At 40.3% G+C, this 17812-nt stretch overlaps 6 protein-coding genes across 11 annotated transcripts in view; 3 read left to right on the forward strand and 3 right to left on the reverse strand.

The window, feature by feature from the left end:
- Nucleotides 1–40: 40 nt before the first annotated feature.
- On the forward strand, nt 41–2856 carry LOC104822232 (transcription factor VOZ2). The gene is made up of 5 exons (XM_010553414.2): nt 41–188; nt 322–587; nt 770–979; nt 1382–1907; nt 2058–2856. Exons 2-5 carry the CDS (start codon nt 363–365, stop codon nt 2567–2569), a joined length of 1473 nt encoding a protein of 490 aa, XP_010551716.1. The 5' UTR covers nt 41–188; nt 322–362; the 3' UTR covers nt 2570–2856.
- Nucleotides 2857–2900: 44 nt separating this feature from the next.
- LOC104822320 (probable N-acetylglucosaminyl-phosphatidylinositol de-N-acetylase) lies at nt 2901–6080 on the reverse strand. Of its 5 annotated transcripts, none has more exons than XM_010553682.1 (11): nt 5834–6080; nt 5161–5275; nt 5009–5069; nt 4805–4875; nt 4428–4492; nt 4206–4250; nt 4033–4113; nt 3883–3950; nt 3716–3767; nt 3428–3574; nt 2901–3261 (listed from the first exon to the last, which is right to left on the reverse strand). In XM_010553682.1, exons 2-11 carry the CDS (start codon nt 5267–5269, stop codon nt 3208–3210), a joined length of 753 nt encoding a protein of 250 aa, XP_010551984.1. In that variant the 5' UTR covers nt 5270–5275; nt 5834–6080; the 3' UTR covers nt 2901–3207. The 5 variants fall into 5 exon arrangements, with proteins under 5 accessions (XP_010551984.1, XP_010551911.1, XP_010551830.1 ...); XM_010553609.2 differs by having other exon boundaries at nt 3423–3574; nt 5161–5269; nt 5834–6077; XM_010553528.1 differs by having other exon boundaries at nt 3423–3574; nt 5834–6077.
- A 2834-nt stretch (nt 6081–8914) lies between these two features.
- LOC104822612 (basic leucine zipper 61-like) lies at nt 8915–11373 on the forward strand. Its single transcript, XM_010553917.2, has 4 exons — nt 8915–9929; nt 10182–10272; nt 10393–10519; nt 10922–11373. The coding sequence occupies exons 1-4, from the start codon at nt 9388–9390 to the stop codon at nt 11074–11076; spliced, it is 915 nt and encodes a 304-aa protein (XP_010552219.1). The 5' UTR covers nt 8915–9387; the 3' UTR covers nt 11077–11373.
- Nucleotides 11374–11955: 582 nt separating this feature from the next.
- Nucleotides 11956–15040, reverse strand: LOC104822691. Of its 2 annotated transcripts, none has more exons than XM_010554035.1 (2): nt 12712–15040; nt 11956–12195 (listed from the first exon to the last, which is right to left on the reverse strand). In XM_010554035.1, the coding sequence occupies exon 1, from the start codon at nt 15004–15006 to the stop codon at nt 12724–12726; it is 2283 nt and encodes a 760-aa protein (XP_010552337.1). In that variant the 5' UTR covers nt 15007–15040; the 3' UTR covers nt 11956–12195; nt 12712–12723. The 2 variants fall into 2 exon arrangements, with proteins under 2 accessions (XP_010552337.1, XP_010552412.1); XM_010554110.1 differs by lacking the exon at nt 11956–12195 and adding an exon at nt 12202–12552.
- Nucleotides 15041–15297: 257 nt separating this feature from the next.
- Nucleotides 15298–16885, forward strand: LOC104822816 (PLASMODESMATA CALLOSE-BINDING PROTEIN 5). The gene is made up of 3 exons (XM_010554198.1): nt 15298–15816; nt 16014–16041; nt 16503–16885. Exons 1-3 carry the CDS (start codon nt 15471–15473, stop codon nt 16669–16671), a joined length of 543 nt encoding a protein of 180 aa, XP_010552500.1. The 5' UTR covers nt 15298–15470; the 3' UTR covers nt 16672–16885.
- Nucleotides 16886–17419: 534 nt separating this feature from the next.
- LOC104822881 (E3 ubiquitin-protein ligase ATL41) overlaps nt 17420–17812 on the reverse strand; it is a 1422-nt gene continuing 1029 nt past the window's right edge. Inside the window, exon 2 of the mRNA XM_010554265.2 lies at nt 17420–17812. This exon is cut by the window's right edge and continues 7 nt beyond it. Coding sequence (XP_010552567.1) covers nt 17630–17812 — 183 coding nt within the window. The 3' untranslated portion in view covers nt 17420–17629.

A 17812-nucleotide genomic window follows, 5' to 3' on the forward strand; every position in this document is an offset into this window, starting at 1 on the left:
TGAATGTCATCATTTTCTTGCTACGACCGACGCCGAAGGGAAACAAAACTGACAGACAAAACCGAAGATTCTTTCTCTCTCCCAATTCGGGATCTTCTCTTACTCAAATGTAGCGGGAAATTCTTCCATGAGAGAGAGCATCGGAGGCTTGATTGGGTAATCTGCCACACAATCTTTGCTTGATCGAGGTGATTTTTATACCCTTCTCTTTTGAGCGTTCGATTTAGGGATTCTAGGACGGATTCCTCGATTGTACTTGTTTGGAATTGGTTCTTTCATTCTGTGAGGTTTACTGTTTTCTGTGTTTGATTACGGCTTCAGTCCTGAATCGAGAGTAGGGGAGGGGCTGTGGTTGGAGCAAGATGTCGGACCATCCGAAGAACCAATGCACATCTTCTTCGCATCGGGTTTTGGTGGATAACGCGAAGAATCGGCTAAACGATCTTCAGGAAAGGTTCTGCAATCTTCAGGCTGCCAGGAAGGAGGGACGGTTCGGTGATCTTGTAGTTCTGGAGGAGCAAGTCTATCAGAGCCTCCGCGAATGGCAAGCTGAACTCAACGCGCCTTCTCCCGCTTCGTCTCTTCTGGTTCGTGCTCCACAAACTGTGTTCTCATTAATGTCAAAGGTTTCATCTTTGAATGTCTGAATCTTAGCTTGATTGCTTTGTTGTATGTGTAAGAACTTTTTGGCTACTTCTCAGTTGGATCCTTTGATGTTTTTAACAAAATCCCGTTTCGGGGTTTGGTTTTGATTCTTTCTTGTGTGCAGGGTGGAAGTATCGGATTGTTCTCTGATGAGATAGCCCGTTTATTGCAATTACATGATGAGGAGGACGACGCGACTAGTGCATTAAAGGAACCCACTGCACTGGAGCCTGAGAGTTTTGCTCAAGGCTCGTCCCATGCTGAACCCGCAGAACTGAAACCCGAGCCTTTCTGTCAAAGCCCTTTTAACATTACTTTCTCCAGTTCTCAGGAGGTGAGAATATTTACTATCCAGCTTGATTCTATGAAGGATCATAGATTCTCATGAGGAGAGTCAGTTTCTAGGTCAGATAGGTAGTTCTTATTAAGCTGCTATGCCTTTTGGGCATTTCTCCAGGTTTCTGTGTCTTACTTCTCGCCCAGTGGTTGTCTCCCTTCCTAACAGGCACCCTTGTTAAAGTAAACCTGTTTTGTCATAATGGTCTTTTTGGTTTTGGGTCGTGGGAGGGCAAGGAAGTTTCCAGGTCACGCCTTGTGCAGTTTTGAGAAGGCTGTAACACCATCGATGATTGATTTTATATTTGCATTCATCTATGAAATTTTCATCTGTGCGTTCTTATCGATCTTGATTTCGAGCTTATCATATTACCAACAATTGTACCTTTTTCCTTTTCAGGAACCTACTAATAACATCAATACGCATGGCTATCAACAGCATTATGCATTTCAAGGGTTTGATCAAAGCAGTAACACCACATCTACCCTCCATGACCCAGCAATTGGCAACCTTGATATAACTTCTCAGTTAGATTACCATCTCCTAGAAATGCGTCAACAGCTCGATGGCAACCTTCCTGTCAAGCTCGATGCTACTGAAGAGTGTGAAAATTATGTTGATCTCGATATTCCATCAAATACCTGCATACCTCCTTCTGCTTTCCTGGGCCCAAAATGTGCTCTTTGGGATTGTACAAGACCTGCGCAAGGATTTGATTGGTACCAAGTTTATTGCAGCAGCTATCATGCTACTCTTGCTCTGAGTGAGGATTCGCCCGGTACAAAACCTGTTCTAAGACCAGGGGGCATTAGTTTGAAGGATAATCTATTGATCGATGCTCTTCGTGCAAAGACTCAGGGTAAGAATGTCGGGATCCCTGAGTGTGAAGGAGCTGTGAACACAAAATGCCCATGGAATGCAACAGGTGAGCATCTGCCATTAGAGCAAGAATTGTACATTCATATCTCCTTTCACCCTTCTTGCATGAAAAAAAATGAATTTGTAATCTGCACATTGATCTATATCGTCAAATTCAATTTTTCCCCACAATTGATTGAATTTCTTGATACTGCAGAGCTGTTTGACCTGGTGATGGTCGAGGGTGAAACAATTAGGGAATGGCTCTTCTTCGACAAACCAAGAAAAGCATTTGAAAGTGGGAACAGAAAGCAGAGATCACTGCCGGATTATAGCGGACGAGGTTGGCATGAATCGAGGAAACAACTGATGAAGGAACAAGGCGGACAAAAGAGATCGTACTATATGGACCCACAGCCTCCTGGCTCCTTCGAGTGGCACCTCTTCGAATACCAGATCGATGAATGTGATCTCTGCGCTCTATACAGGCTAGAACTCAAGTTAACCAACACGAAGAAGAGCCCAAAGGCAAAAGTTACGAAAGACTCTCTGGCCGATCTGCAGAAGAAGATGGGACAGCTAACTGCCGAAGTCATTTCAGACAAGACCTCGCCTCCATCCAAGGGTCGGAATAAGGCGGCTTCCAAAGGAGTTCACTTGGCTATGGACAGTCCAGCTAAAGAAGACGACAACACCATAACTGCTGCTCCGTCTAACGACACTCCCTAACAGTTAAGGCTATAGATCTTCAAATAGTTGAGTGAGTAGTGTCAGTATTACATCATTTTGACAGTTTCATCAAAAGGTGGTTCTTCTAAAGGTTGTATGTACAGATAAATGCTGGATTTGTGTCTCATGGCAGCCTGCAGATGGGATTGTAGATGTCCGGCAGTGTGAATAGGGAGTCTCTCTCTCCCTCACTCTCTCTCTCTCTCTCTCAAATTAAGCTGGGCAAAAATTTCATGTTGTTGCCATGAGATGGTTTCTTTCTACAAGAGATTTGCATGGTTTTCCTTGATGTCTGTCACAATGTTTCAAAAGGGTTTTTGCTCAAACCTTGTTTCAGGAAACTTAATTGTCTCTTACTAATAACATTTGTACCCCAAAAATTACACTAGAAAGAGCTGAATGCGGATCTCAAGCTATGTTTCATTGACAGAGTGAGGGGCTTCACGTCTCGAGACAGTAAAGCCAAAACACAAACTGTAAAAAACATTGTTAATATGTTTCATCATGTCCTGCCCTGAACTGCTCTCTTCTGGCTCTGCAGTTGCTTCCCGGCCTTCAAAATGGCCGCGATGAATGCGGACTGCTTGAGATGAGGCTCCAGATTGTTTCATAAGCGTTTCAATCAATGGTCGATCATTTTAAGCGTATTCACGTATGTATAGCTTGAAAACGAAACAAAAAGCTTCCGGAACCTGTCACAATCAGAAGCAGCTTCTTCTTAGATGACCCCATCATACCCTTATTGTTAACTACGGAGAAAGTTTTCTTGTGTGCTTCACATTCCAAATTAACTGATCGATAATAAGAATAGAGTCCGAGATTTAGAACAGATGTATAAGAGGATGGATGATACCAGACCCATTGGCTCGAGTGTTGTGCCATGGCATTGAAGCTCTTCCAAGGATGTTCATTGATGATTACTTTGCTTAGGGTTCTCTTTCCACACAAAATCGATAGCCAAATTTCGATAGGTCCACTGTATTTGCGGAGGATATTAATGCTCACCTGAGTAAAAACAAGAAAACCTTACTGCTACTTTAGACGGAATCATATGATCAATCCAGTTCTGACAATATTTCTTCATGAAGGGTATTAGAGCAATAGATAAGGGTCATACAGTCTGAGTTGCTACAAAAGGAGACTTACAAGTTCCCAAGCCTCGATATTTCTTCCTGAAGTATTATTCTGCAAGAGTTTTCTGCCAATACAACATATTAATGAGCAAGGATTCGAAGTTTCAGGACCACCTCTGTCAACACAAAGGAAGACAGATCGTAAAAAGAGACTCGAGGGCTAAAAGAAATCTCACGTACAATACCCCATGATGCACGTCACGATGGTTGCAGTGACCCGAGACACCGTAAGCATCAAATGTTATAAGCTGAAACCAACACATTAAGAAGCTTATATCTTTAGAACGGCTATGCTTAGCCGCATAATATGTAGCGAACACATGCCCATACCATGTCAATATCATGATCAGTGACTTCATCTTCAAGGATTTTTGCCAAAAGATCACAACTCCAGACCTGCCCAAAACCATCCTGAAAGAGAATACATTCTCAGTATTGTGTGCAATAAGATTTTGATTGAATGGGCGTGGACACACACACGCGTCGGTGGAGATGGATTAAACCTGCAAATTTGGATAGTCAAGGACCTTTATTTGCTTAAGTGGAACCTGCATCAGAAATTTTACAGGTTTACAATATCAAAGCTCCACTCTTTAGTTGTAAGACAGCTAAAATATCTTATGAAGACCAAATCAAAGGAAAGCCACTAGATACTAAACTACAGGGTTTTACTAAATGTGGGTACAGAGTTGATGATATAGATATCCTTAGTCAAATTGGATCACCTTGAGCATTGCACATGCTCGATATAGCTCATCTATCCTAATGTTTCCCATACCATCAGCATTGCCTGAAACCCAAAAAAACAAACAAAAGAAAATGAAAATTTGAAAGACATTGAAACATCCATCCTCAGTTGTGCACCCATCCTACTTATTTTTGCTCAAATAAACTGGCAACATCTGAGGATGCCATGAATTTATATACACACACACACACACACTACCTTGACAGAGTAGCTTTATGAATCGATACGTAAAATTGTGTGTGACAAGATGGCTTGTTTTCTATAAAGTTTTCAGAGAAACTTGAGTATCCTTTTACTGATTTTCAACTCAAAACAGAACCCAAAACTAAACTAATATTATGATCAATATATTACCCGTGGACAAGCATAATATGTGAAGATTATATGCTCTGTCAGTCAAATAGTTTATCGTTGGAGAAAAGAACCTGCAATATTTTGGAGAAGATTTCAACAAAAAATAATTGATGTGTCAACAATTTCATATACCTAAAATTAACTTAAGTAAATAAAACAGAAACTAGTCCGAGATAAATCATTCCAAAGATTCTTAAAGCTTACATTGACTCGTCATCGGGATGTGCAATAACGAGTAGTACATTTTTCTTCTGAGGGGGCTTGCCTGAAATCAACTGAACCCTTTATGATGAACGCAAAGATAAGCACTAAAGAACTAAAAATTGATCAGTGAAAAACTGTTTCCATATACTTGCCATCATCCGAGATTGCGCCCCTGGAAAAAGACGTTGATCCATAGAAAACCTTGCAAAGAGAAGCTATCCAGATAACAACCAACGAAAGAACAACCACAAGCCACGCCATCTGATGCTGCAAAACATTATCGAATTAACAGGATATTTTCATTCTTTTCTGTGGAGAAGAGAATATATGGGCATGGCATCTGGCTCTCTCATGCTTGTTTACCAATGTGGAAAACAAACTATCTTCCTTCATCACCAAGCAGAGGATACAAGAGAATCGTCACCCCAAAACAGTAAGGAACAACCATCAAAGAATGATCCTCCACCATAACTAAGCTTGAATCACATGGTCCATACCAGCAAACACCAAAAATAACGTACGAACTAAGGAATTTCCAAACTGATTCAATCCAACAAATATAACCAATGTTTGTTGTGACTGACAGAGCAGACTCTGCTTTGACACAGAGAAAAATCGGAACTTGAGGAAACAAACAAACCCCCAAACCAGAAACCAGGAAAGTAACTGGTCATTGATCGGGTTAATGACATGAAAGAAGGCACGTTGGAATTATCAGAATCAAGACAATCCAGATACGAAAACCCTCTGACAGGCATTTCATCGAACACATTGCGTGCCATTTTCGCTCGATTTCCACAAACAAACAGTCGAATCATACATTACCTTCCCAGAAGATTCCTAACGCCGATTGGACAGAGAACCCGCTTGTCCTGTCGGGGATGACAAAATTTGTTTCCGACGAAACTCTCTGGTTCAGTACCAAATGAACAGTTCGATCTAATACGTCGTCGTTTCAGTTCTGTCGAAAGTTAACGCGGAGTCAACGAATCGTTAGACTTTTCCGGAACCCAAAAAAAGAAAACGGCAAACATGTCTAGAAATGGGATTCTGCTGCTCTACTGCGTGCCGTCTTTGTTCTTGTCTTCGTCTATAAATTCGGAAACTTTTTTTTTGGGTAGAGGTAATTTATATTAAAACTTGTTTACAAATTTCTAAACTTTGTTTATAAATTTGGAATCTTTCTTTTCTCTGAGAAAAGCTTTTCCAGCCATAAATAGTAACATTTACGATATGAAAACTACTTTCATATTTAATATCTCCCGTGAAAGCATAACGGCAAAATTAATAAAATAAAAAATAAACAAATTGGATTTTCAGCTATTTATAATATAAAAAAAAACTATCACAATTAGTAATAGATCTATACATTTTTTTCATTACACGCATTCTTACCAATTTGGTTATAAGAATTTGTTGATTGAGAAACATTTTTTTTTCAAATCGTTAAAATAAGTATGTATTGATGTCGATCCATCCACAATCATAATTTAATAATAGTTGCAATCAAATATAGTTAAATGATTCATATTTTTTTGTCATGTATATGTATCCAACCAAACCAGGGTGATTATGATTATTTGTTCCCTTCAAATAAAATCGAAATTTGTTATCGTTAAAATTTTAATTTTATAACAAAAAATAATAGTCTGAACTTGGATCAAGCGAGCTGTTGTGTTGTGTAATGTGAAGGTACATTGCAGTGAAACATGTACGAAATCGATACGGAAGATGCCGTATGTTTTGCTTTATACAATTCTGACGTGGAAAATCATTATTTTTTTTCATATAAGAATTCCATATTTAATAGTTGCCACTTGCTTGAATTAGTGTATCGATTAATTTGGTTTAAAACATCATACGACCGTATTTGGTCTAAATACTAATATATATCATTTGGTTCGATATATATACACATTGTGTGTGTGTGTGTATATATATTGTTTGATCGAGGAAAGAGAAGAGACTCACATGGCAAGCATACTTGCAAGAACATGTATTGATTGGCATGCACTTTCTTGACAAGGAAGGTGGGACATACCATTCATTACTCTCATATATTATAACTATTTTTAATTAATTTCTCGTTTCGATTCTAATTTTAATTTAATCCACATTTCACATATATATATATATATATATATATAATAATTATTAGCGATTTCCAATCGGAGAAGTTGCCCTGAAACTAATTACGCCGTCTATCTATTCTCCTCGTACGTGTTTTGAGTGATTTGTCGATCGTCCTTTTAATTGAATTGGTTATTTCAATTTAGGCAAAGATTAACGTTAGGGTTTTCATTGCATGGTTTCATTACGAAAGCTGCATGATAAGAATGGTGACACACTGTGGTTGGGTGTCACTTATCCCACGCAGTGGTTAAAGGTTATCTTCGAGCTTTGGAAGATGGATGTAATTGAGTTGAAAGTTCAGTGAAATTCGAGTTATTAACAAAAAAAAATGGTGGAATATTTATTCCACCAAGAAATCTGACGGGGTGTGGAATTGCTGAGCGAAACGCTTTTCTGCCGCTAGGGTTTTGTAGAAACCCTAGATCATATGACTACACATATCTTTGACATGTCTATATATATATGTAGATGTGATGATAACTTGTGGTATGGTATTAGTGGGTTGAATTAATTATGGAATGAATGGGCCATAAAATAGGGTAATATATAACCCTATGAATGAAGGTATTAGTGGAAGGAAAGAGATGAAGATGAGAAAGGGTACATGTCCTACATGTGGCCGTGGTCTGTAGACAAAGCAAAGGAGATAGAGAGAGAGAGAGAGAGGTAGGGATCTACTTATAAACAATAACAAAAACCAAATCACATGGCATCACACATGAACATGAATGCATGATGATTCTTTCTTCTTCCTTTTCATTTGCCTTTCACAACTCATTTCTCTCTCTCTCTCTCTCTCTCTCTCTCTCTCTCTCTCTTAGCAGCTTCCCACTAGTTCATTTATTCTTCCTTTGCATATATATATATATTTTGCCCATAAATAGCATTGAGATCCAATGGGAATTTCTCATTTCTGATCACATTTATGCACACATATGATTATCCATGGACCATTAATTTGTCAGCATCTCTTCTGTTTACGTTAGACGCATGTTAAAAGACGTTCTCGATTTTTTTTAGGTTGCTATATATATGCTGCATAGTATGCGAATTCAAACGTATCAATATACACTTGAGCTTTGTCAAGGTATGGATTTGTATTGTGACACCTGAATTTTGAGTTATCTCGCTACAGTATTCCGCATTGTTTAGGAAAATTGCATGTCATTGGAAAATCTTCTTCTTGATTAGATATATGGCCATGTTGATTTCCGGGCTCAAATTCATACACGATACATTTATGTCATCTTAGAATTTCGTAGCGATTGGAATTACGCATCATGCGTATATATATTACCTATCGATGGATATCATTTAAAGAGTAAGACGATAATTGAAAGGAAGAACATGGAATGGTGATTGGCCAAGTGGCACGTGCTCCCTCATTCTCTCTCTCTCCCTCTCTCTCTCTCTCTCTCTGTATTGAATGTTAATACAAAATACTGAGAGGGGCGACTTTCCAGTAATACCGTTGAGATCTCTCTCCCCAAACAGCTGTTTCTTAGCTGTCCCATATCTCTTCCCCTTCCCATGTGACCCAGAGAGAGAGAGAGAGAGAGAGAGAGAGAGAGAGAGAGAGAGAGAGAGAGAGAGAGAGAGATCTTTTCAGGCAACATATATATGTATGTATGTATGTATGTATGTATGTATGTATGTATGTATGTATGTATGTATGTATGTATGTATGTATGTATGTATGTATGTATGTATGTATGTATGTATGTATGTATGTATGTATGTATGTATGTATGTATGTATGTATGTATGTATGTATGTATGTATGTATGTATGTATGTATGTATGTATGTATGTATGTATGTATATTAGTTCCTGTGGTGTGGTGTGGATGTCATTCATATCATCATATATATCATGCAGCCTTTCTCCTCCTCTCCATCTCTCCCCTTCTCCTTCATCCATCCATTTATATCTCTACTGTTTGTTAAAACATAGCCATTTTGCTTGCCCTCTTTCCTTTTGATCCCTTCCCTTTCTCTCTCTCTCCCTCTCTGTGTGTTTTACGACATTTTTAGATTCGATTCCATTTCTTGATCATAATTCCACTCCAGATTTTGATTCTTGATTACATCTTCCATCTGGGTTTTCGGTTTTATCAACTGGGTTTGTGGTTTTTTCCTCTTGTAATTAAGATTTTTTGTTTTTGTTTTGTTTTGGTCCTCGATCGATCGTGGTGTGTCATTACGTGGAAAAAAAAAATTATACTTTGGGGGTGTTGCCTTGTCTTAATGGCACAACTCCCTCCCAAAATCCCAAACATGTCTCCTCATCATTGGCCTGACTTCTCCTCCCAAAAGCTCCCCTCCCTCGCCGCCGCCGGTCAAAACCCGTCGTGGGTCGACGATTTCCTCGACTTCTCCGCCGCTCGCCGCGGCTCCCACCGCCGCTCCATCAGCGACTCCATCGCCTTCCTCGAAGCCCCCGTCTCCGTCTCCGGCCACCACAACCACCACCCCTCCTTCGACCGGTTCGACGATGACCAGTTCATCTCCATGTTTTCCGACGACCCTCCCGACAACGACAACAACAATGTCGGCTCGTCCTCCAATACCTCCTCACCGTCCGATCATAACAGCGTCAACGACGAGACCAAAGAGCCACCGTCCGATTATCACCGCAAGGACATGACCCATCACATCGGCGGCAGCGGGGGCGAAGCGGAGGAAGTGCAGAGCCAATGCAAGACGGAGCCACAGGAGGTTCCACCTTTGAATTCCGACTCCACCTTAAACTCCGGCAATCGGATTTTCGATCCCAAGAGGGTCAAGAGGTAATTATTATCAATAGTTATGGTTAATTATTAACTGACATACAACAGTTACGACTATATTTCGCAAACCCAAAAGGGTCATGCATGCAAATACGTACGTACGCATTGGATAATATTTTCGACTACCATCGTAGGCCGTAGCCATTAAAAGCACAATAATAAGGGCCGCATAAAAAAAATGCTTTTTATAAATAATCAACGAACGCATGTAATTAACGACGAACTTCATTTGTTTCCTGAATTTTTCATCAGGATTTTGGCTAACCGGCAATCCGCCCAAAGATCACGGGTGAGGAAACTGCAATATATATCGGAGCTCGAACGCAGCGTTACCTCGTTGCAGGTACATTTGTATATGCACATATACATACACTCATAGCATATATCTATTCAGTTGTAGGTATATATATATATACACATATATATAAGTATGTACATAATTGAATTTGTGCATGTGATTAAGGCGGAAGTGTCGGAGTTATCGCCAAGAGTTGCGTTCTTGGATCACCAGCGATTGCTTCTGAACGTCGACAACAGTGCTCTCAAGCAAAGAATCGCAGCTTTGGCCCAAGATAAGATTTTCAAAGACGGTAATTTTTTCGATTTTTAGAATTGGTCATTTGCATAATTTTTTCAATCAAATGATCGATGTGCAGTTAGCGTGTAAAAAAATTATGCATAGAGAATATAAAAGGTGAAAACTATTGAATTTCTATAATTAGAATACTTTTTTATTAGATTCTCAAAGTTAGATGGTCGGAGACATTATTAGGTATACTCAATCAATATATATATTACCTATCATATGCATGTCTCTATATGTAGATGAGTATTTAATTATCACTGCCGTATGAATCTGATAACTTCATTATAACTTTTTTAAATGCATTTTCCCACATAAATGTGTGTGTGTGTGTGTATATATACATATATAGTTTAGTAACTTAATTTGTTGGTGATAATAATAGTTTGCATTGAAAAACAAATGGCAGCACATCAAGAAGCACTGAAGAGAGAGATAGAGAGACTGAGAACAGTGTATCATCAGCAAAAGACAAAGAAGATGGAGAATGCATGTCAGTCTCCGGCCGCCGCCGACGTCAAGCCCTCCGGCGAGACAGAGCAACTTCTCAATGCCTTAAATTAACTCCATCCGATCACTATCTAATCGCTCTCTCTCTTTAATGATAAAATCTCTTTATCTCAAGAATTCAAGAATATTTTTTAATAAAAATTTATCACATTTTTCAAGCTGTGATGAAATGTATATCAATTTATTTTAAATTTCAATTTTTTTATGTATTTTTTGGTGATGAGTGAAGGGCGTCGATTGTTTGTTTGTGTAAAGAACTTAGCTGATTTCTTTTTCGGTTTATTCCCCCTTTTTTTGTAGGTGTCTAATTAAGCGTTATTTTGTACTAATTAATATTAGATTATTCGTCTCCTTTTATTCCATATTTAATTAAGAGATATTGATGTATAAATTATTAACCACATTTTGAGAAATAAATTTAGGCAAATAAAAAGTAATTTCTAACATCTTGCAATCCGTATTGTTCGGAATTTAAAGGAAAAACCCGAAATAGAAATATATTAGTGTTATTATTTTCAATTTCTGCTTGGGTATTGGGAAATTTTGTCAAATCAGGAAAAGGTGGGGGTGAAAAGAGGAAAAGTAGAAAGTAAAGGGGGCGTGGGGGGAGAAGAAAAGTAGAAAGTACATTCACGTGATGTGTTGGATCACTTCGGACTCGCTACATGATTGGCTTTTGTTGTTAAAGCGCTCTCTCTCTCTAGATTACAACACAACTCAATGATTCTCTCTCTAAACTTTTTTTTTTTTAAATTTCATCTTATTTTATTTTTCGTTTTTTATATTTTTGAAATCTCAAAGCACGCGTGATATAATACACACATATACTAAGGTTTTTATACCATTTTGGGGTCACTGCCACTTCTATCCAGTTTTACAGAAAATAATTTTGTTCTGAATTCTTACCAAAACAGAAATCGCAATTTCACAAGATTAAGACTAAAGGGTAGACAAAAACGTGCTGTAATTAAATAGATCCCAACATTTTTTTTTACAGAGACAGGAAGATGTACAAAAAATCTAACAAAGCCTTCAACTTCCAAACCCTAAACCCACAAATATCATCCCATATTACACAAATGGGGTTTTCCAAATGTTTTCTGCTGATCAACTTCAAGAACAGCTTCTGTTCCGTACAACCAATCTGCATCTAAAAGCACACCTTCCAAAACCCTAAAAACAAAAGCAAAAACTACATCAATTATACAAAAAGAATTTGAAGAAGATCATGAAGGTTCAACTACTCAGTTTAAACACTGTTTGGATTTCATCAGTTACTACCCTGTCTTAAAAGGGCAAGACAAAATCCTAACTCAAGATCCATCTGATTCCGATTCTTGAAGTGGCTAAAACCACTATTGACAGTACATTTTTGCCGGACTTTGGATCGGTTTCTTCCTTTATCAATCTAATATACCCTTTTTTAAGAGCAGTATGATGATCCTCTAACCATGGCCTGCTGGTTAAGAGAATTTCTCATAAGATGAAATTGCTCGAACCGCCAAAAGATGTTAGCCTTCATCCAAGCAACTGAATACGGGGCAAGAAAAAATTTCAATCCATAAAGAAGGATATTCTAATCTGAAGTTAGATACTGTTGTTTGCAATTGAAGCCCACCTAACTAGATAAGGAACAAAAAAAGGTCCAAGTGCTAACTAAATTTCGAGTAGAAGAGTATGTATATGTACCTTCTGAGCTTATCAAGCTTCAGCTGTTGCATCACATTCAGGTTTGTCCGAAATCTCGCGCTTTGAAAAAGATTCTTTAACGAGCTTCACATTATTTTCTAGCTCGGTCAGCTTATCTCCTAGCAACTGGACTTCCTTGTCATGTCCTTCAAATTTTTCACACCAGCCATTTGCAAACTCGTTTATCTGTCTCTCTATTGAATTCCGTCTAATCCTGTCTTCTTCTTCTTGCTTCAATCGCTGCCTTTCGATTTCAGCAGCGGTCAGGACTAAACCTCCTGACCCTTTCACATCCTTGTATATCGGTTCATCACGCAAAGGGCAGCGTATCATGTGCTCTCTAGATGCCTTCTGTGTTTCTTTCAAAGCCTTTCTGTAACCTTCCAAAACACTACCCATCATCCGAAGTTCATTCTCGAGCTTATAGATTTCTAAATCCTTTCTCTGTTGCGCTTCATGCAATTGATGAATCATTGTCTCCCTCCTCTGCAGTTCAGTCATCAGAAACTCATGGTGCATACTAGATTCTGTTAAAATCCGTTCTTTTTCTGCATACACCAACCTAGTTTTATTAAGCCAGTGCTCCATCTGGTCTAGGCACATATGAACATCCATTGGCTTGTCATCCCAGGAGTGTTCATCAGTTCTCAACCTCTTGGTGCCAGGGTTATGAGAATGGTAAGAAATATCATTCTCGTGATCGATATCCCTCTTGTTGCCATTCCCAAAATGGGAAGAACTACCTGGAACCATGTGCATATCAATTTTAGATCCAAGGAAACCACCAGTTGCATTGCCATGGATTTGCAACCCCGAGCTATAACCTAAAGGAGATGCATCTCCCAGCATAAGATTTTCCTGTGCAACTCCATGCGGAGTATCACCGTTGGGGAATAGAGGAAACCCTTCATGTTTTTCTCTATCTTCATCCTCCTCCTCCTCCACTGCATCTTCGATAATTTCGTCTTCTCCCCCGTCTCTGTATCCTTCCGTTTTATTCTCTTCATCTTGTTCCGTAGCACCGCCAACATCACATGGACGAATAAAATGCGGACCCACATTGCTGTTTGCATTCCAAAGCCATCCATCATCCTCTTCTTTCTTGGTTTCCTCAAAATCCATAGGTTGTTCCTCACCAGGATGAGGCTCCTCCTCAGCAATCATTTCAGACACAGTCTCTTGCCCGAGATTCAGTTCAATTGTATGTTCCTCCAAGAACTTATCTTCCTTCAAATCGCCACCTCCATCATCCATTTTAGAGTCTGCAACACTATCGTCCTCCTCCTTCACCTCCAAATCAACCTGCTTCACATGATCAGGCTCCTCCACCGGCTGTTCCTTCAGTAAATCTTCTTTCTGGGATTTTATTACCAGCTGCATATGCGATGCATAGTAACAATCACCCAAAGGCGGGTCAGCCTTCAGCTCCTTCTCAACCATCAACCAGAACATCCCGGCAAAGTCCACCTTATCCAATTGCTTCTCCTTGATACACTTGTCCCAGTCCACCAACTCTTTTGGCATCATCCACGTATCATCCCCTTGAAGTAGAATCCAAGTAGAAACCAAATCTTCAATAAACTTGATCGATTCATCAGATTCCAGTATGTCTTTTGCCTCATCTGGATTAACAACCCAGTCTTTTTTCTTACTGGGCAACTTCAACGCGCGAGCCAAATCAGCACGGTTAACATTAATCCTAGCATCATTTACATAGCTACACCTACCCTCTTGGCTATAAAACGCGATAAGCTGCGCCACGAGATCACGACGGATAGTCTGGTCAAACTCCAAATGCACAAAATCCCACAAACCCAGCACCTTCAAGAGCTTCTCATGACGAGCAAAATCTAGGGTTTTGACCGGCACGAAAGGAACGGGACTTAAGGACTCGATAAGTACCTCGAGCTTCTTCTGAGACTTCCCCAGAGTGCGTTTCTTCTTAAGATTGCCCTTCTTCCGCTTCGCCCCACCGCCGCGGCGGGCAACGGAGGAGGAGCTTACGACTTGCGAGTCCGCCGCCGCCGTAGCTTCCATGTCGTCTTCCTCGTTCCTACCTTCTTCAATCGATGGTTCCTGTTGCTGATCCCGGGCGTCGGATTCTTCGGGATCCGAGGGGTTACCGGGATCGTCCACCGCCGATTCCAGAATTAGGGTTTTACCGGGATCGTAATGAGCATCTGCCTCAACAGGACATCCTGCTTCCACGCCCGACTGCTGGGTCAAGATAGGGTTAAGGGAAAGACGTTCCGCATCTTGATCTCGACAACTACTGGGATCTGACGGAGACGCCATGCCTATTTTTGACCGGAAGTTAGACTGACTTCCTTCCCGGCCTTCTATGCCCCAAAAACCAATTCGGGAAAACAACCAACCAATGCCAAACTGACACGTCATCGGTCATTTGCGCCTCGCGGCCCAAATCACTTTTTGGTTAGATTGTGGTACGGGCTGAAAGGATTTTAAAGAAAAGGCCCAAAATTGGTTCCTCGAGGAGTTAACCGCTAAAATTCAAATTTACCAATTACACCGCGATCTTTATCTTATTTACGAAAAACTGCCAATTTTATTTGAATGTTCAGACACCCCCTCTCTCTCTCTCCCCCCCTCTCCCTCTTAGATCTTCCATCTTCCCGATACCTCTAACGGTCACTTCTGGTTCCACTGCCACTACATAACCCCTGACCCCTTGCTGCTTCGCCTTCTCTCTAGAACGTTATCGATCTCTCCTTCGCTCTCTCTCTCTCTCTGTCCGAAAAATGGCTCGGCATCTCTGTCACTGTTCTCTGGTGCATCTCCTTCTCCTCGTCGCGGCGGGGACTGTGGCGGCGGCGCAGGGCGGAGGAGGAGCGGTGGATCCGTCGGAGCTGTGGTGCGTGGCGAAGAACAACGCGGAGGACGCGGCGCTTCAGACGGCGATCGACTGGGCATGTGGGCCTGGCGGCGCCGACTGCGGCATGATCCAGCAAGGCGGACCTTGCTACGACCCCATGGATCTCCAACAAACGGCTTCGTATGCTTTCAATGACTATTACCTGAAGCACGGCCTCGCCGACGACGCCTGCTTCTTCGACAACAACGCCGCTCTCACTTCCCTGAATCCTAGTAAGCTTGCTTTTTTGGCCGAATCTTTGTTCGAATCATCGATTTGGTTGTGGGATCTCAGCGGATTCTCCTGAAATCTGGTTCCAGATTCCACTTGGAAGTTCCTCGAAATCCAATTCGATTTATGGCCGGGTTATTTTTGAAAGTTGGGTATATGCTCATGTGGGTTGAATCCATTTTTCCCTGTCTGTTTACAGGTCGTGGAAAGTGCAAATTCCCTTCAAGGTAATAATGAACTCCGATTCTTCTGCAAGTTTATAGCCTCTTTTGTGCGCGAAATTTGACTGATGTTCAAATTCTCCGAGACATATGTAGTAGATTCGGTACTTGTGTAATATGCAACTGCTTCCGAGTGATGTGGGAAGATTGGTCTCTGCTTCTTGTTCGAACGTTTAATATGGTTAAGGACTGGATTCTTCAATGGCCCTTCATTTTTGTCAGTTTCCTTTTGAGAGCATCTGGTTATGAATCATGTTCCTGGTCGGTTTTAGCAAGGATTTGTGAGATGGGTCATATCCATAGCCTCGAAAATTTCTGGAAACCACTGAAAAAGAATGAACTTTTGTCATATCACCAAAGCCGTGCAGCGTTTTGGTTTGATTTCCATGAGGGCTGACATCTTGTCATTCCTTTTGGTCTGCTCTCTGGACAAAGTATACTTAATGCTATGAAATGTGATGGTGCAGCAAAATGGTGAGCAATGGCAGTGTTGCGGATACGGCTTCAATGCCGGGAACTGGGCAGCGGGGGTTTGCAGATTCGAGTGGAACCAGTCGGATATCAAGCGTTTGGGTTTGGCCCTTCCTTGGTTCGAGCCATCTGTTCGCAATGGCATGGAAAATTCACCATCTGTAGCTCGTTACCGACGAAAGGGCATCATTTTGAAGCCAAGTGACCTTTCAAGGATCCCACTGATAAAATGTACACCGTTTTTCGGTAGCTTCAATGAAAATCTGTATCTTCCTCTATTGTAGGGTTGTGTTCATCTATGCCTTTTTTTTTTTTTGAAAGACTTGCAAAAGAAGGTTCAGGGGAAGGAAATGGAAGAGTTATGAACTAGGTTTCATCACTTGGGTTGTTGCCATTGCAAAAAGAAAAAAATCAATACCCAAGAAATTTTAAATGGTTACGGTTTTAGAATACCGAATAAAGTAAAACTGAATCGAATATCGAATAATCCGAATTCAACCAATACCGAACCGAATCCCTACTTATACCAGAGATAACCGCATATATTGGTTGTTGAGTGTTGACAGTGGTGCTGAATCTCATCATATATATATATATATACACACCCACACTAATGATAACCAATGTTTTTTGCATTTTTTAACATGAATGATGAACCGATTGTGTATATTTATTTATGGTCAACAGCTGAGAATATTATATGATAAACAAGATTCGATGGGTCAAATTGTTTGACTTGAGATCTCACCCATGAAAACTAAGAATTCACCTAACTACACCTGTTTTCTTGTAATAAACCTACCTTCATATCTACGCCTAACGAACCCCTTCTTATTTGCCATTGGTCCCGCTATGAATACATTGGTAGAAGATACAAATTCTTATATATATATATATATATATATATATATATATTGTGACAATTATATGAAAACATATTATAAATCTGACATCGTTCACGTAAACAACCATGTATTTACTATGTCGCATATTCACAGTGTAATACTACATCTCAAAATCCTTCAAAATGAGAACGAGTATTATGAAGGATCACATTCATAACCGTATATATGTAATCATCTACTTGCCCTAAAAAACATATTTTAAGAATAAAATTTTGGACTCACTGTCGCTCTAGATCTTCTACACGACCTTCTTGGCTTGGACGAGGAGTGATTCTGTTTGAGGACCGATCCCGGGTCAAAATCCTCCTAAACGAATTTAACCGCGAACCCGACCCGCCAATTTTGCCGCCACCCGACGACGTCGACGATGACGCCTCCGCCGTTAAATCCAACGGCGGCGC

This window comes from Tarenaya hassleriana, unplaced genomic scaffold (genome assembly GCF_000463585.1).
Source record: "Tarenaya hassleriana unplaced genomic scaffold, ASM46358v1 Cleome1, whole genome shotgun sequence".
Classification (NCBI taxonomy): domain Eukaryota; kingdom Viridiplantae; phylum Streptophyta; class Magnoliopsida; order Brassicales; family Cleomaceae; genus Tarenaya; species Tarenaya hassleriana.

Bases quoted from the DNA above. Each gene is read 5' to 3' on its own strand.
- LOC104822612 (XM_010553917.2), top strand. From the start codon at position 9,388: ATGGCACAACTCCCTCCCAAAATCCCAAACATGTCTCCTCATCATTGG. The intron at 9,930-10,181 runs GTAATTATTATC...ATTTTTCATCAG, and splicing joins GATCCCAAGAGGGTCAAGAG to GATTTTGGCTAACCGGCAAT. The intron at 10,520-10,921 runs GTAATTTTTTCG...AACAAATGGCAG, and splicing joins AGATAAGATTTTCAAAGACG to CACATCAAGAAGCACTGAAG.
- LOC104822816 (XM_010554198.1), top strand. From the start codon at position 15,471: ATGGCTCGGCATCTCTGTCACTGTTCTCTGGTGCATCTCCTTCTCCTC. The intron at 15,817-16,013 runs GTAAGCTTGCTT...GTCTGTTTACAG, and splicing joins TCTCACTTCCCTGAATCCTA to GTCGTGGAAAGTGCAAATTC. The intron at 16,042-16,502 runs GTAATAATGAAC...GTGATGGTGCAG, and splicing joins AAGTGCAAATTCCCTTCAAG to CAAAATGGTGAGCAATGGCA.
- LOC104822320 (XM_010553609.2), bottom strand. From the start codon at position 5,269: ATGGCGTGGCTTGTGGTTGTTCTTTCGTTGGTTGTTATCTGGATAGCT. The intron at 4,251-4,427 runs GTGATCCAATTT...TTTCTGATGCAG, and splicing joins GAGCATGTGCAATGCTCAAG to GTTCCACTTAAGCAAATAAA. The intron at 3,575-3,715 runs GTAAGTCTCCTT...GTTTTTACTCAG, and splicing joins ATATCGAGGCTTGGGAACTT to GTGAGCATTAATATCCTCCG.
- LOC104822691 (XM_010554035.1), bottom strand. From the start codon at position 15,006: ATGGCGTCTCCGTCAGATCCCAGTAGTTGTCGAGATCAAGATGCGGAA.
- LOC104822232 (XM_010553414.2), top strand. From the start codon at position 363: ATGTCGGACCATCCGAAGAACCAATGCACATCTTCTTCGCATCGGGTT. The intron at 980-1,381 runs GTGAGAATATTT...TTTCCTTTTCAG, and splicing joins CTTTCTCCAGTTCTCAGGAG to GAACCTACTAATAACATCAA. The intron at 1,908-2,057 runs GTGAGCATCTGC...TTGATACTGCAG, and splicing joins ATGCCCATGGAATGCAACAG to AGCTGTTTGACCTGGTGATG.